The sequence below is a fragment of the Callorhinus ursinus genome, unplaced genomic scaffold (genome assembly GCF_003265705.2).
Source record: "Callorhinus ursinus isolate GAN/ISIS: 27379988/994484 unplaced genomic scaffold, GSC_fseal_2.0 scaffold9, whole genome shotgun sequence".
Lineage (NCBI taxonomy): Eukaryota > Metazoa > Chordata > Mammalia > Carnivora > Otariidae > Callorhinus > Callorhinus ursinus.
Genome location: NW_027397071.1, coordinates 5,944,923 through 5,962,343, shown reverse-complemented (window position 1 = coordinate 5,962,343; position 17,421 = coordinate 5,944,923). Strand labels below are relative to the sequence as shown.

The window sequence follows — 17,421 nt, the reverse complement described above, 5'->3', positions numbered from 1 at the left end:
ATAAAAAAATAAAAACTTAAAAAAAAATATATGTTTCTCTTCCCAGCACTTTAATATATTCATGTAACAGTTTCTGCCCAATTTTAAAAACAATCCAGTGAAAACATCATCCACATTTTGCATGTGCACTACCTAGCAGTGAAAGAAGATAATTTCAGGTTTGTATAAACCTTCTATAAGATTTTGTGTAAAAACAGCATATGATTAGGGAGAAATTATTAAATATTCACCTTTTTTAGGTATTCAACATTTTGAGTGTACAGCATGAGGCCTGCATCTATGTTTGTAAATAATGGCCTAATGTTAGGATTCAAAAAAACCCTCCCTCTTCATGGAGGTACTTGAGTATGAATCACTAGAGTACATAGTGAATTTCAATCAGATTGAATTACAATACATATTTATTGAATGCCTATTATGTGCCAAGCATTGAGCTAGGCACTTAGGATACAGACATGAATAAGAAGTGAGTGAAGGTGAGAAAGTTCAGGACATATCCATCATCATTAAACTGCATATGAGCTGACAGTTGTATACATCCTTCAGAAAGAAAACATTGTGCCCAAAGGGAATGTTGGATTTGTTTTGTTTTGTTTTGTTTTTTTATCACGGGACAAAGATTCTGCAAATATAGATCAAAGGGAACTGCTATTTTGCATATTGGCTTATCACAGTTTGGTTTGCTTTTTTTTTTTTTCCCCAAAATGGCAGTGCCGTATGGTTGAACTTAATATACTTGTAAGTACCTGGTTTTGTTAAGTTATTACATAAACAAGACTGATTATCCTATAATTTACTTTTCTCACTTAATGAAATATCTTGGTTTTTTTCCTATGGCAGCTCCAGTAGAACTGTATTATGTCATAGATATTTTTATGCTGCCTGCCCAGCATTAATTCCTCCTTCTGATAACAGAACTTGAGTTTTCCTTTTAGGAAACCACCCCTCCCCAATTTTCAGCTCCCATACTTCTGGTGAAGTTGATTCTACCCTTAGATCAAGGAACTGACCTATGACTGGGGCTAATTTTCAGTTGGTACATTGCCATGGTCATACCAGTTGTTTAGGTCTGACCTCATTTCTTAGTGGTCAGTGTCCATGTGTAACAACTGTTAAATATTTTAATAATAGTTAACAGTATGACAGTATGACACTGCTCTGCTTAATCATATGAATATACTGGCAATAACTGGTTCAAGGATGAGCAAATGAACCAAACCAAGACAGGCCCAATCAGCCCTAGTCATCAGACTGTTGCTTGAGCAACCAGGAAGGAGCTCATTTTTTTCCATCACAAGCCTGAAACCATATGGTAAAAGCCTCCCCATGAATGAGCAAGCACAGAGTAAAACAAAGCTGGAGATATGAAATGAGATTAGGTCCTGATTATATCATTTGAACTCTTGGTTACAGGCCAATGAATTCCCCTTTTCTGCTTAAACTAGCTTAAGCTGGATTTTCTATCACTTGCAACTGAAGGATACCTGAGTAATTAACGTTTCCCACCAAAAGTAGGCATCAGGCATCATGGTCAATAGCTTTAATTCTTGTCACCCTATAATTCACTCTCCACACAGCAGCCAGAGGGGTCTTTTTAAAAAACAGACATGTAACATCTCTGCCCAAAGCTCTTCAATGACTGACTTCCCATTGCACTTAGAATAAACTCTAAACTACTTAACATGCCCCGTAAAGATTTAACTACCTTCTCCCCCACCTCCACCATCTTGTCAGCCACTCTTTATTGCTCTGTCCTCTTAATACCATGAAGCTATGATGGCTTCCTCTCAGGTCCTACAACACACCAAACTCACACCTCTGTGCTGTTGCATATGCTGTTCCCTCTATCTGGAGGGCTCCTCTCCCCGCTCGTCTCCTGGCTGGCTACTCCTGCATGTCTCAGGTTTAATCATCACTTAGAAAGGTCCTCCCTGGACCACTCTTTCTAAAATAAATCCGCTTTGTTATTCTCTCTCAAAGTTACCCTCTTGGTTTCCTGCACAGCATTTATCACCATGTGTTATTATGTACGTATCTGAATTGTTTAATATCCGAATCCCTCAGTAGACTTAAGTTCCACGATGGCATAGCCCAATACCTGTTGTGTTTGCCATCATATACCCAGTGCCTTGCAGAATGCCTGGCACATAGTAGGCACTCAATGAATATTCAATGACTGCATAACACTATGCTTAAATGCCTGCTTAAAACACCAGATGAAGAATCCTCATTTTATTAAAAGTAGGACCAGCTTTAACTACAGACCAGTTAGAGATCCAGGTAAAAGGGAGAACATCTGGACTTCAGAAGTCATGAACCATTTGGAAGGGTAAGAGGACACATACCCAAGTACAGGCAGATAAATCTAAAGCTTCAGCATATTTTGAGGGCCAGATATTGTTCTTCATTTAAGGACAAAAGACCAGAAGATGAAGGCAACTGAGAAATTGAAATTAGCTTAGATCTAGAGAATGATCTGGGAGGTCTTATTTAGAAATAAGACTCAGAATCTCTGAGAGTCCCACCACATATTGAATCTATGCCAACCTAAATTTACCTGAAGTTTCTGTCTCCTTGATATCCCCAAGATAGGGTTGGGGCTATACAAAAAAAGGGTTTTTTTGTTTTGTTTTGTTTTTAAAGAGAAAGCTAAGCTGTTCAAATCAACCTGGCTAGTTATTCAAGTCAGTCACTTCTTTGTTTTGGGCTCTTTTATTTCCCCTGTTTTATACTACAGTTTTCTCTAAAATGTTTAAATTCTCTTTTGACTCACATTAGAGGAAGGAGTATATTTTCCAATCATACTTTAGCCGTCATAGGTGAGAAATCCTTTCACTTCTAAGATCAGGTTTACTCTCAATGAAAACAGGCTAGCACAAGTTTATTGACAGGGAAGTGAAGAGAAAACTTAGTTGAAATAGGTAAGATTCAGCTATAAACCTTCTAATATAGACAATACCATAAATTATGTTTTCTCAGCACTCTGTCCTTCCCTAAAACACCAGTACAATTCCAAATAGCTGTTTGGTCCTTGATGATTAACCAAGTGGATCTAATTCATAAGAAGTATATCACTATTTTTTAATATACTTTGTAGTCTTAAATAAGGATTTCTCAGATAATCATTTTCCCACAGTTTCAGGAGTCTTTCGGTTTTGTTTTCATTACAATATAGCAAAAATAATAAGCAACAGACTTATTGCTAATAATACTTGGCAAAAATGGAAACGTGTCAATACTTTGCTTCTTTCATTAAATCAACACATTTGTTTCACAATATGCTTTGCTGTGACTATTTTCAAAGAAAATACATCTGAGGTTAGATTGCTAGGAATTTTAAATAACACACTTGTATGACAGCATCTTAGAATGGGTAGAAAGTGCCAAACATCGTATTATTATTCCCATCTGTTATACAGAAACTCCCCCTCCCCTTATTCCCTTCCAATATTAGCACTGTGGAGCCTCACATGCTACAAGGCCTGGGAGTGATCGTTCTGATACAAAGGGCCCTAGCAAGGCTCTGTATAAGAATAATATTGTTAATGTTTTCACAGAGGGGTTATAGAAGGAAAAATTACATAATTGTGAAAGTGTATGTGTATTCTAAAAAACAAGTAAAAAGAAACTTACTCTTTTTCATGTTTCTCAAAATTTTCAAGCTCTACAAAAATGAAAAGGAAAATGTTAGTTTTTTCTTGTTTTCCTATGAAATCCAAAATAGTTTAATCAAGTAGAAATATAGACTTCAGTCGAAAGGATTAATTTGCTTAAAAATAGCCATCAAATGCACAAAATTGTTTTTCCATCTTGCTATTTGAATCCAGTGCAAAGTCTCCACTTGATTTTATATTGCTATTTTTTTCCCATCCACATAAGAATCACTCTATGTATTTAAAAGTAGTGCTATCAAAATATCAGAGAAAAAAGGAGTTCCTACTTTTCTTCTTTATTAGGACCGTTCTGGAAACCACAATGGCTCCAAAGATAGCTGTAATATGCGGCCATTCCCACTCTAGCCAAGAACTTCTGCCAATCATACTCTGAACTAAATTTACTAAGGTCCACTCCATACTGTTACCATGCTACTTCCTTCTCCGTCCATTCAGCAAACCCACTCTGCCTCCTTTATGGTGAAGTCCCTCACTTATCTCTTCCAGGAACCGACCCATATTCCTTCCCTTCTTCACATACCACTGCATGTATTTTTTTAATCAAAAAGAACAAATAAAATTTTTTAATTTGTTCTTTTTGATATCTTCATGTTGTTTCTCATACAGGCTTTCTATCCCAATGGATTAACTGTCCTCTTTTCAAGGACAGGTAGAGATCCTTTAGGACATTTCTACTTTCCTAACACCTAACAGAAGTGTATTTTTCTATATAATAGATAATAAATTCTTTTTTGGGGGAATTTTTATTTAAATTTTAAAAAATAAATCATTAATTTATAATTCAAAATATTGTAGTCAAAATGCTCCCATCTTTGTTCTCCATCTACCCAGTTTCTGACCCTCCCTCCACAGATAACCATTACTGTTCATTTCTTATGTATCCTTCCAGAGTCACTTATAACATATAATACAAATATTGATCATATTTTCTACCTTTTAAGGAAAAGTTAATAAATTATAAATAAATACACTGAGAGAGTCCTCATTCCTTTTTTACCTATCTAGTATTTCATTACATGCGTATACTATGATTTATGACTTATTTAATCAGTTACCCTAATGATGAACAGTCTTGTTTCCAATCAGCTATTCTTTTTTTTTAAGATTTTATTTATTTATTTGAGAGAGAGAGAATGAGAGATAGAAAGCACGAGAGGGAAGAGGGTCAGAGGGAGAAGCAGACTCCCCGCTGAGCTGGGAGCCCGATGTGGGACTCGATCCCGGGACTCCAGGACCATGACCCAAGCCGAAGGCAGTCGCTCAACTGAGCCACCCAGGCGCCCTCCAATCAGCTATTCTTATAATCTAATTTCCATCTTGATTCTGGCAGCAGGGGAGAGATGGAGGGTGTGAACACCTTCAAAAATGAAGACTCTGGCATGTTTGTTAAAACTCCCATCTTTTTTACCTTAGTCCTTGTGAAACCTTTTCCAGGAGTCTTCAATGTCTGTTTTGAAGATGTTGAATTTTCCGTATTAGGACAACTAGTAGAATAAGTCTCTATAGGCTGAGCCTGCACACCTTTAAAAAAAATGTTTTGTTGCATAGCTTGTTAAGCCTTTGGGATATATATAGTTATATATTCAGTAATTCTTAGCTTGGCTTTTTTATGTATTATTTTTACAATACACTATGGGTTTTTTTAATGTATTATTTTTATCTCATTTAATCATTCTTTATACCTTTACCATTTAGGTCCTACTTTTTTGTTAATCTTTTAGAAGTCTCATTTTTATAGCTTTTTTGAGAGGAATGTACTGGTCACTTACAATCTTCATCAGCAAGAATGAAGGACTCCAGTGTTCTTTCTGGGAGTGGAGGTGGGGGGGGAGAAGAACGATCTTGATGTAGATCTGTGATAAGAGCAGACAACAAAAGAAAACAAAACAAAAATCCATCAATTAAAAGTTAGAAGTCAAAACCCCTTTTTGGTGTTGCATAACTTTTCCAACTTTTCAATATTAATCTACAACAAGCAAATAAAAAGTAATCTGAACAATAACTGCAGCCTCAAGAATTTTTTGTTGTTCTAGCTTTTTAGCCAATCAGTCTATGATGCATCAAAACTTGTGCTCCCTTAGGAAAGTAATTTTCCAAAGAAATTGAACTTGAAATTAATCAAGTTTCTGGTTCTAACCGCCATTTTACATAGAATCCTGGGGATAGTGTAACATGTTAATAAATAAAACCATGAGAATATAAATAACAAAAATCCAGAATATTCAGTCTTTAGGACAAATGACCCATGCTCCTCTACAAATAAATGGCATGAGGAAATATAAAAAGAAGGGAAAACTGTTACAGATTTTAAAAGACTTAACAAATATATAAACCAAATGCAGTGTGTAGACTTTGATTCCAGATGCATATAAACCAACTGTAGGGGCGCCTGGGTTGGGCTCAGTTGGTTGGGTGACTGCCTTCGGCTCGGGTCATGATCCCAGGGTCCTGGGATCTAGCCCCACATCGGGTTCCCCGCTCGGCAGGAAGCCTGCTTCTCCCTCTCCCACTCCCCCTGCTTGTGTTCCCTCTCTCGCTGTGTGTCTCTCTCTCTGGCAATTAAATAAATAAATAAATAAAAATCTTAAAAAAAAAAAAAAAAAAAAAGCTCAGCAGAAAAGTAAAATTTTTAAAAAAAAAAAAAAACCCAACTGTAAAAAGACATTTTTGAGGCAATTTGAGAAAATTGAAAAAATTCTGGATATTAGATCATATTAAGGCATTATTGTTAATTTCACTGGTGTGATAATGTTATTATGGTAGGCTTAAAATGTGTTTGGAATTTTCCATTATATAAAGAATTTTACATAATAGAGCTATTTTCCCACAATAAAGTCCTAAAGATACAAAGGGTGTATGATAATCTCATTATACAGTACTGAGTATAATTACATACTATATTGTCCTTTGAAACTGAAAATGTGGCTCAGTGCTAGAGTTCCACCTATCTTTGGTCTTTGGGTTCTTTAGGCCTTAGAATTTGTCTCTAAAGCAAGTTCTCTTGTTTCTTTCTTATCTGGGTGATATGCAAAAGTAAAGTACAACCCTTATTTCCAGCACCTTATATAATACCTGGTATATAGCAGGCACTTAATAAATATTTGATAACTACTCTGAAGTTGCTTATCATCTTCCAGTTTGCTGTTAGAAAATACACTGAGAACTAAAGCTAACTTGCAGTTAATGATATCCTGCCAAATATCTTCCTAAAATACCACTTTCATCTTATTTTTTATTTTTTATTTTTTTATTATGTTATGTTAATCCCCGTACATTACATCATTAGTTTTTGATGTTGTGTTCCATGATTCATTGTTTGCATATAACACCCAGTGCTCCATGCAGAACGTGCCCTCTTTAATACCCATCACCAGGCTAACCCATCCTCCTACCCCCCTCCCCTCTAGAACCCTCAGTTTGTTTCTCAGAGTCCATAGTCTCTCATGTAAAATACCACTTTCATCTTGTTGCTCCCCTGATGAAGAACCTAAAATGCTTATTCCTTATTACATTAAGTCTAAATTCTTCCGCCTAGCTGTGTGTGTGTATGATAGAATACACATAATAAAAGTTGCTATTAATGACAGCACATTTACAGTGTTGTGCAACCATCACCACTATTTCAAAAACATTTTCATCACCCTAAAAAGAAACTCCATACCCATTTAGCAGTCACTTCCCATTTCCTCTAGATCGGATTGGCAACCATGAATCTGCTTTCTCTATATATAGATTTCCTTGACCTGGATATTTTATCTGCCTAACTTTAAAATCCTTCAGAATCTTTCCACATTTTATCCAAATTTATTTTTCATAGTTCCCAAAATAGATCCTCTATTGCAATTAAATTAACCTACTCACCATTTCTTTATACTCATCATGCTTATTTCTACCTTTTAAGTCAATGTTACCCTGATCCCAGCTCCTGGAATTCCCTCCTTTTTCCTCTGTCTACCCATATTCTTAAATTTATTTCTTCTACACAGTGAAGCATTTCCCAACCACTCCAGTAATACCTCCTTTTTTTCCAGACTCCTGGTGATTATAATCAGTCCACACAGATTATCAGTTAATGGTTCCAAGTAAGTATTAATTTTGCCTACCCAATTTGAATATAAACATTAAACAGTACCTTTTCCTATATATCCTGACTATTCTAACACTGTATAAGGCATATAGAACTTGCTTAGGAATGGCTCATTTAATAATTATCTAATAAAAATTGTAATAGGTAACATTTAATGAAGGCTTATTATTTGACAACCACTGTGTTAAAAGGTTTATAAGCATTGTCTCACTTAACCCTTACAAAAACCCTCTAAGAAACGAGTTCTATTATCCTCATATTATAAATGAGGGAAATCAATAGAGAAAGTATATAATTTAACCAAGGTTATGCATTTTGATAACTACTGTAGGCTAAAGATTTAGATTAAAGCCTATCTGACTCCAAAGCTCATTAACCTCTATGTGAAACTACCTATGTAATTTGAATAACATGTTCATATGAATAATTATGTTAAGGGCAACTACCACCTGTTATAATGTATGTAAAGTACCTATATGTGCCCAATAAATGTTAACTGTGGATGTTGTTATTTGATGTATAAAACAAGCAAAACTCAGGGCACCTGGGTGGCTAGTCAGTTAAGCATCTGCCTTCAGCTCAGGTCAGGATCCCAGGGTCCCAGGAGTCCCAGGATGGAGCCCTGTGTTGGGCTCCCAGCTCAGCAGGGAGTCTGCTTCTCCCTCTGCCCCTCCCCCTGCTCCTTCTCTCTCTCTCTAGCTCACTCTCTCTCTCTCAAATAAATAAATAAAATCTTAAAAAAAAAAGCAAAGCTCAAGAAAATACTGGAGAAGCAACAGCAAGTAAAAGAATGACACTGCTAACAATGGTAAAACCTATAAAATAGAAATGCTGCAAAGTGTTAAGAGATTTCTACTTGAAATAGGGTTTCTTTGTTGTTTGTTTGTTTGTTTGTTTTAAGGATTATGTATCAAGGAGCAGAATTCTAAACTCCTGTGTTTTCCTTGCCCTTGACAAAGCAAAACCCCTAGCCTGGGAAAATCAGAAATAAACCAATAAATAGTGGGAGCTATTATGGGAACCATGCCATCTTCTGAGGTGAATTACTCTAAACTTAACGAATCATTCTTATAGTATAAATTCTTAGGGCTAAAAGTCATCTAAAGCCAGGGGAAATTTTTTACCTGATTTGGGACTCCGGAGTTTTACACTCTGCAAGAAAGAAAGAAGAGAAAAGTGAAAAAAGAAAACGTACACAAATTTACAAACTCAAAGCAATAAAAGGCATTTTTGAAAGCATATTTCATATAGTTATAGAGATAGTTATGAAATGTTGACCTTATTTTTCCTAATTTGTAAGCACACTAAATTGTGAAAAGGCATCCTTAACTCTTACAGTGCTTTACTCTCCTTTTGTAAACTTATTTTTTCCTTTTTTTATAAAGAAAGCTTATGAATTTTTAATATTTTTAAATTATTTTTTAAACTTCAAGTATAATTAACATACAGTGTTATATTAGTTTCAGGTGTAAAACGAAACGATTCAACAATTCTCTATATGACTCAGTGCTGTTCGCAATAAGTGTACTCTTAATCCTGTTCCCCTATTTGACCCATGCCCCCCCCACTTCCCCTCTGCAAACCCTCACTTTGTTCTCTATAACTATGAGTCTATTTTTTTGTCTGTCTCTTTTTTCTTTGCTCATTTGTTTTGTTCCTTAAATTCCACATGTAAGTGAATCATATGGTATTTGTCTTTCTCTGTCTGACTTATCTCACTTAGCATAATACCCTCTAGGTCCATCCATTTGTCACAAATGGCAAGATCTCATTCTTTTTTATGGCTGAGTAATATCCCATGATATGTATGTGTATAGTATATGTGTGTATACATATGTATGTCATATCTTCTTCTTTATCCATTATCTGTGGATGGGCACTTGGGTTGCTCCCATAGCTTAGCTATTATAAAGAATGCTGCAGTAAACATAGGGGTGCATATAGCAGGCACTATCTTTTCAAATTAGTGTTTTTGTTTTGTTTGGTAAATACCCAGTAGTAGAATTACTAGATCATATGGCAACTCTATTTTTAGCTTTTTGAGGAACTTCCATACTGTCTTCCATAGTGGCTGCACCAGTTTGCATCCCCACCAGTTCACAAGGGTTCCCTTTTTCCCACATCCTCACCAACACTTGCTTTTTGTTTTTGATTTTAACCATTCTGACTGGTGTGAGGTGATATCTCATTGTGATTTTGATTTGCATTTCCCTGATGATTAGTGATGGGCATCTTTTCATGTCTGTTGGCCATCTGTATTTCTTCTTTGGAAAAAATGTCTATTCATGTTTTCTGTCCATTTTTAAAATTAGAGATTACTTAGGTTTTTTTTGGTGTTGAGTTGTATAAGTTCTTTAAATATTTTGGATATTAACCCCTGATCAAATACATCATTTGCAAATATCTTCTGCCATAACCTTATGGTGATTTTTTTTAAAAGATTTTATTTATTTATTTAATTGACAGAGAGAGAGAGAGAGACAGCGAGAGAGGGAACACAAGCAGGGGGAGTGGGAGAGGAAGAAGCAGGCTTCCTGCCATGCAGGGAGCCCGATGAGGGGCTCGATCCCAGGACCCTGGGATCATGACCTGAGCCGAAGGCAGTCACTTAACCAACTGAGCCACCCAGGCACCCCCCTTATGGTGATTTTTATATGTCATGGCAATTGGTCCTAAACTAATCCTTTTTTTATTTATTTCCTTCCTACTCAGAACATTTCCCAGAAAATTTAATTGGAGGTAAACTGTTGAAATTGAAATTTCTTCATGACATTGGAAAAGGAGTGATTGTTCTTAGCTCTAGCAGTTGTTAAGATAAAGACCATTACATGTGGGCATATTATTAACAATAATAATAACTACTAACATATTAAAAGTGTAATTTTTTTAAAGATTTTATTTATTTGAGAGAGAGAGAATGAGATAGTGAGAGCATGAGAGGGGCGAGGGTCAGAGGGAGAAGCAGACTCCCTGCTGAGCAGGGAACCTGATGCGGGACTCGATCCCGGGACTCCAGGATCATGACCTGAGCCGAAGGCAGTTGCTTAACCAACTGAGCCACCCAGGCGCCCTTAAAAGTGTAATTTAAAAGAAAGAGAAATTTGCCTACCAGCATAGCAATTGTAGGCACTTTAAAATGTTTGTTTGGTTAATTACTTTTCTGATCTCTGAAATTTTAAGGTTGTTGGTTCATAGAATATATACCAATGTATAACAGATTATTGAAGTATAGATTTTACTTCCAGAAGTGGGGAGCGTTATTCCGAAAAGGTTATATTAAATAATACAGATATTTGTCATTCAAAAAATCATTCTCTACAATATATGTATCGCAGCGAACATGATACAGCCTACCAAATGACTACTATGAACAGGCTACCTACTTATGAAACATTTATTTTTGCCTTAACTGTCCTTCAGGAACCAGTTCAAATATTTCCTCTTTCACCAAGCCTTCCTTAGTCACTTCCAACGTGAAAGTTTCTTAAGGGCAAGAATTGTGTTTTATCCATTGTCTTCTCCCCACATCCTCTGACACATTGTTTTATAAGGAGTACCTGCTTAGTATTTATTGAGTGATAGATGTTAAAAATACAAGGAGTAGGATTATGGTCTGTTGAATCCAGATGAGTAGAAAAAAAAAACAGTTATGGACCTTAGTTGGTCTAAGTCTCACAGTGTCATCAGATGTCCTTGACTCAGATGTTCCACTCCATTCTAGTGATGCTCCAACTTCTGCCTCCACAGCTGAAGATAAGGAATTGGGAACATTCAGTGGGCATTCTCCTGAAAGAAAGTAAATATGGTCCAATTCTTAGGAGTGTTGTAATTCTGTTAGAACAATGCAGATGTTACTCAGCAATAGCACACAAAACATTGACAGGACCTGAGAAGTATTCTAGTTAATCCACTTTATTTTACACTTACTGAACTGTACTCACCATCTTCCTCCAGCACAATAAAAGATTCAGGTGTCCGTTCAGGAAGTGGAGGGGGGACTTCATCATCTATCCTTGGAGAAGTTGCTATCCAAAATGCCAGAAATATAACCATAATTCTTCATTAGAAAAATCCAAAGGAAATTCTTTTTTAAAAAAAAAAAAGATTATTTATTTGAGGGAGAGAGAGAGAGAGAGAGAGCAAGCATGAGTGGGAGGGAGAGAGAATCTCAAGCAGACCCCATGCTGAGCATGAAGTTGTACATGGGGCTCAATCTCAAGACCCTGAGATCACAATCTAAGCCAAAACCAAGGGCAGGATGCTTAACCCATTGCACCACCCAGGCGTTCCACCAAAGGAAATTCTTATATTCTAATCTTGATGTAAAGTCCATCAAGCATCATTACAATACTTAAGCTGGTATGTGTTTGCTCAAGGAAAAAGCAAAATAAATTCTCCCATTTTAAGTTGCAAACCCAGGAGGCTTTCCTGCTTCTTCAAAATTTATTATTTCTTTTAAAGGCTCCAAAGTATTTTGATCGAGTCACTGAGTACCAGTTAACAGAATATAAAACATTATATTAATTTGGGAGATTTTGAATTGTTTTCTATATAACCCTTTTGTTTTATATAGAATATACAATAAAGCATGATAAAGCACTTTGAAATACGCCAAGGATTCAGTTACAGAGTAGGTAGAAGTATAAAGATTTTATTATCTCTTCTTCATTCTACACTGAAGAATGTGGACTTTTTCCTTTTTACAAAACAATCGTATATCAAGGTTTTCTATTTTTCTACAGAAAGTCAGAATTTTTATAGAAAAATTCAAATGCTATTATAAGAAACTGCCACCAGGTGGCACACATGTCAACGATGCTACAATACCTAAAGCTGGGATTCACCGGTTGTTTTTTTTTTTTTTTTTTAAATGCTGATGCTCAGAGAAGTTTAAGGTATTGTGGATATCTTAAAAAAAAAATCCTTTAAATTATAAAACAAGATCAAAGAATATAAAATAAAGAAGGAACTAGGTCCAGATAAAATATTTTTGTAACAAACTACACATCCACACATCTCTCTACTAAGAAACGTTGTACAATAAATAATGTTATAGAAAAAAAAACAACTTTCTCTACTTCCTATTCAGGTAAAATGTTATTTGTAAATTTCTGATAATATATCTGGAGAGAGTTAAACTCGCTCTTTTCTTCACCTTCTTTCATATCAAGCTATTGTAACCATCTCTAGCAGGATATTTACTTCTACTTTCAAACCACTCTCAATAAAACAAAAACAATATGCATAATATGCAAAAATCCAGGATTATAAAGGTGAAAAAGTATGAACGTAAAGGTGACTATAAGATGAAAGTCCCACACAGAATACTAAATACACATTCTCATCTACTACATTATTACACAAAGATGGGAAGAAATCAGGTCCTCCCCTTCCAACTCCTGCGGGAAGAGAATTCAGTGCTTAGTGATCTATTCAACTCAGTGGAGCCATATGGTTGAGCAATAAAAGCCCCGAATGACCACGTGGTGCTGTGGATCAAATCCTTCCTGCTGTTCCTTTGGAAGTTGCTTCTGCATAGCAAGGGTAAATTGCGGACCTCTGTCTGATATACATCCCGAGGAATGGGGGCTGCCTTCTTTAGAGGCACTCTTGTTGGCAAAGATTCTGCACCAGCTCTGACTGCCTCCATCACTGCCTGTTTCATCAACGATTACATGTTTGTCATTGCTATTTTTTAACTTATCACATCAGGAAAACCCTTCTGGAATTTATTTCTTTGAGGAGGAGAAGGAAGAAGGAGAAAGAAGCAGAGAAAGACTAGGGGGAGCATAAGAAGAAACCAAATCTATAGAAACACAGTGAAATCCAAAATGCCATATAAACTTCTAAAAATAACTTACCTACTACCGCTGTCTCTGGGTTCTGTTGGGGGTAATCAGTTAGAGCACTCAATGCTAAAGAATCATGTGAATTGTAACAAGAAAAGAGGGTTGTAGAAGATGCTGGCAATGGGGAACAAGGTAAAATGTTTCCATCTGGCTTCTCAGGTAAATCAAGAGACATCTTAGAACCAGCACTACTTGGAGACAATGATAAGAAATAAGGATCTTCTAAAGACATGTAAGAATATACATTAAGAGCATGAGAGTCCTGCCTCTTTGCATCAGAGGCATTGCACATTTGGGGCCGAGAGCCAGATGGCAGTGAATCATTGAGTTCTGCTGAAGAAACATGCCTCGCTCTTTGAGCCTGCTTAAGACAAGAGTTGTGGGGCTGAGGTTCCAAACAAGAAACATTTTCCTTGATGTCCAGCTCTTTGGTGTCTCTCTGTTGTATCAGCTCAAATGGAGTTGATTTGGTCCGCATTATTGGCTCCTTTGAATTAAAATACCTTCCTGCTACATCAGCAGATTTAGAATTTGGACACGCTCCAAACAAAATGGCGCTCCAGTCTAAACTCTGATGCTTCTGAAGAGGCTCCCCAGCTATTGCAAACACCTTTTTCTCCCCATTCGTGGTTGTGTCAGCATTTTTGTTACAACTACAATTTAGCTCCAAAAAGTCAAAAGCACTGCTCTGTTCAGTAGGGTGCAAAACCAACCCTTTCTTTTCACTTATTAAAGAAGTCCTGAGGTCAAAGGAAGAAGCTTCTGCACTTTTCACCCTTAGCCTTGGTTTGCTCTGTTGCTTCATCATATTTGCTTCTCTTATGCCACTGAAACAAAAAGAAAGTAATGATGACACCACACCCCAAAGAGGTCTCTTCTTAGCATCACAATGAGTTAGAAGCATGAGATTTGCCCCCCACTCTGACATAACTAGACAACATTGGGGTGTGTAAAATTGTACTCACCTTTTTGGTAAATTAGGAGAATCAGACTCTCTTTCTAGAGTGGGATTTTGCTCAAGAACTGAATATTGTGCTTGAATCTTCAAAAGAAATAAGGAAGACACTGGTTTTCAGTGAAGAAATGGCAATGAGATATTTTAACATTCATGAAGTTGAGAGATTATTTTTCAGAAAACCTAAAGATTTTAAATCATTCATGAAAGAGATGAGTTTCCAAAATATTGAGCCCAACAAGAACTTGTTCACATATCAAGATCAAAGGGGGTGGGGGGACAGGTTAGCCCGGTGATGGGTATTAAAGAGGGCATATATTGAATGGAGCACTGGGTGTTATACACAAACAATGAATCATGGAACACTACATCCAAAACTAATGATGTAATGTATGGTAATTAACATAACAATAAAAATTTTTTAAAAAATCAAAGGGATCCAAATAAAGGATTAATAGTGTTATAGAAGCTAGAAAGTGTTTGCTTATAGTATCAAATGTGGGAGTTTTAACATGTCTTTAGGGGTACCTTTATTTTTATGAACAATCTACCTTCAGAAATTACATCATCTCAACTCTTAAATTAGTAAGTGCTTATTAGGTCCTCATACTTACCTTGTTCTCCCTCTTTCTTCCTTACCATGCTCTAGCTATACTGGTTTTCTTGCCTTTCCTTAAGCATACCAAACTTGTTTCCAATTCCAGCCTTTCACACTTACTATTCCCTCTGATTAAAATACTCTTGCTCCAGATTTTCCATAACTGGCTCTTTCTAAGTAATTATGCTATACTTAAATGTCACCTGCATAAGAAAACCTTCTCTGACCACTCAACCTAAAATCATACTCCCACATACTTGTCAGTCACTCTCTTTTTCTCTTCATAGCAATTATCACCTTATCGAATATGTTACATAGAATCTTAGATGCCACCAATTTGTAAAATATACCCTGATTTTAGAAATGTTTAAAAATATTTTTTAAATGTCATCAGCCATTGTAAGATTCTACCTATTATGGGTTTAATTATGACTCTCAAAAAGATATGTTGAAATCTAACCCCTGATATCTGTGAATGTGACCTTATATGGAAATAGAGTCTTTGCAGATGTTATTAGTCAAGATGAGGTCATACTGGATTGAGGTGGACCCTATCACAATAACTTGTGTCCTTATAAAAAGATAAAACAGAGACTCAGAGACATACAGGGAGAATGCCATGTGATGATGGGGACAGAGACTGGAGCAATGTATCCGCAAGCCAATGAATGCCAAAGATTGCTGGCAAACACCAGAAACTGACAGACAGGGAAGACTCTTGCTAGAGCTATGAGAGAAAGCATGGCCGTGCTGACACCTTGATTTTGGACTTCCTACCTCCAGAACTATGGGAAAATAAATTATTTTTTTTTTTAAAGAAGTACCAGTTTTATGAAGTGTGTTGCATCTAAAGCTTAAGATTTTTTTTTTTTTTTTTTTTTGACAGAGAGCATACAAGTGCACAAGCAGGGGGAGCGGGAGAGGGAGAAGCAGGCTCCCCACTGAGCAGGGAACCTGATGCAGGGCTCCATCCCAGGACCCTGGGATCATGACCTGAGCCAAAGGCAGATGCTTAACCAACTGAGCCATTCAGAGGCCCTGAAGATAAATTTGTTTTAAGTCCTCCTTAGTTTGTGATATTTGTTACAGCAGGTCTGGTAAACTGATAAGAGATATTAATACCCCACTTTCAGTAACGAATAGATCAGACAGAAGATCAATAAGGAAATAGAGGACAGACATGAACAACGCCATAAACCAATTAAATCTAACAGCACATATAGAACACTCCATGTTAAAACATACACATTCTTCTCAAACTTATATGGAATATTGTACAGGATAGACCATATGGTAGGCCACAAAACAAGTCTTCTTTTTAAATTTTATTTTATTATGTTATGTTAGTCACCATGCAGTACATCATTAGTTTTTGATGTAGTGATCCACGATTCATTGTTTGCATGTAACACCCAGTGCTCCATGCAATACATGCCCTCCTTAATACCCATCACCGGGCTAACCCATCCCCCTACCCCCATCCCGTCTAAAATCCTCAGTTTGTTTCTCAGAGTCCATAGTCTCTCATGGTTCGTCTCCCCCTCTGATTTCCACCCCTTCATTTTTCCCTTCCTTCTCCTAATGTCCTCCATGCTATTATTTATGTTCCACAAATAAGTGAAACCATATGATAATTGACTTTCTCTGCTTGACTTATTTCACTTAGCATAATATCCTCCAGTCCCATCCATGTTGATGTGAAGGTTGGGTATTCATCCTTTCTGATGGCTGAGTAATATTCCATTGTATATATGGACCACATCTTCTTTACAAAACAAGTCTTAATAAATTTTAAAAGACTGAAGTCATTCAAAGTATCTTTTCCAATTATAATGGATTGAAACTAAAAATTAATGATAAAAAGAAAACTAGAAAATTCACAGATGTGTGTAAACAACTGATGGGTCAAAGAAGAAATCACAACAGAAATTAGAAAATATTTAAAAATGAACAAAAACACAGCATACCAAAATGTCTGAGATATAGTGAAAGTGATATTCAGAGGGAATTTATAGCTATAGATGCCTACTCTTAAAAAGAAAGATCTTGGGGCGCCTGGGTGGCTCAGTTGGTTAAGCGACTGCCTTTGGCTCAGGTCATGATCCCAGGATCCTGGGATCGAGCCCCGCATCGGGCTCCCTGCTCGGTGGGAAGCCTGCTTCTCCCTCTCGCACTCCCCCCCCTTGTGTTCCCTCTCTCTCTGTCTCTCTCTCTCTCTCTCTGTCAATTAAATAAATAAAATCTTTAAAAAAAAAAAA

General features: G+C 36.5%; 2 protein-coding genes and 1 long non-coding RNA gene across 5 annotated transcripts in view; 1 reads left to right on the top strand and 2 right to left on the bottom strand.

Moving 5' to 3' along the window:
- PTPN22 (protein tyrosine phosphatase non-receptor type 22) overlaps positions 1-17,421 on the bottom strand; it is a 59,724-nt gene that overhangs the window by 7,073 nt on the left and 35,230 nt on the right. Inside the window, exons 12-19 of one of the 2 annotated variants that reach the window (XM_025872458.2) lie at positions 14,576-14,652; positions 13,623-14,437; positions 11,703-11,786; positions 11,417-11,547; positions 8,886-8,913; positions 5,444-5,527; positions 5,083-5,195; positions 3,634-3,664 (exon numbers count right to left, since the gene is read on the bottom strand). In XM_025872458.2, coding sequence (XP_025728243.1) covers positions 3,634-3,664; positions 5,083-5,195; positions 5,444-5,527; positions 8,886-8,913; positions 11,417-11,547; positions 11,703-11,786; positions 13,623-14,437; positions 14,576-14,652 — 1,363 coding nt within the window. The remainder of the gene's footprint in view (positions 1-3,633; positions 3,665-5,082; positions 5,196-5,443; positions 5,528-8,885; positions 8,914-11,416; positions 11,548-11,702; positions 11,787-13,622; positions 14,438-14,575; positions 14,653-17,421) is intronic. The other variant, XM_025872459.2, reaches the window with a different exon arrangement.
- LOC112824532 (uncharacterized) overlaps positions 1-17,421 on the top strand; it is a 53,039-nt gene that overhangs the window by 8,973 nt on the left and 26,645 nt on the right. For both annotated transcript variants that reach the window (XR_003208464.2, XR_012379313.1), the window contains exon 2: positions 7,706-7,756. This is a non-coding gene — a long non-coding RNA (uncharacterized lncRNA). The remainder of the gene's footprint in view (positions 1-7,705; positions 7,757-17,421) is intronic.
- The window catches only part of BCL2L15 (BCL2 like 15), a 54,938-nt gene continuing 48,270 nt past the window's right edge, over positions 10,754-17,421 (bottom strand). Inside the window, exon 5 of the transcript XR_012379312.1 lies at positions 10,754-10,786. The gene's annotated coding sequence lies outside the window, so the exon portion shown is untranslated. The remainder of the gene's footprint in view (positions 10,787-17,421) is intronic.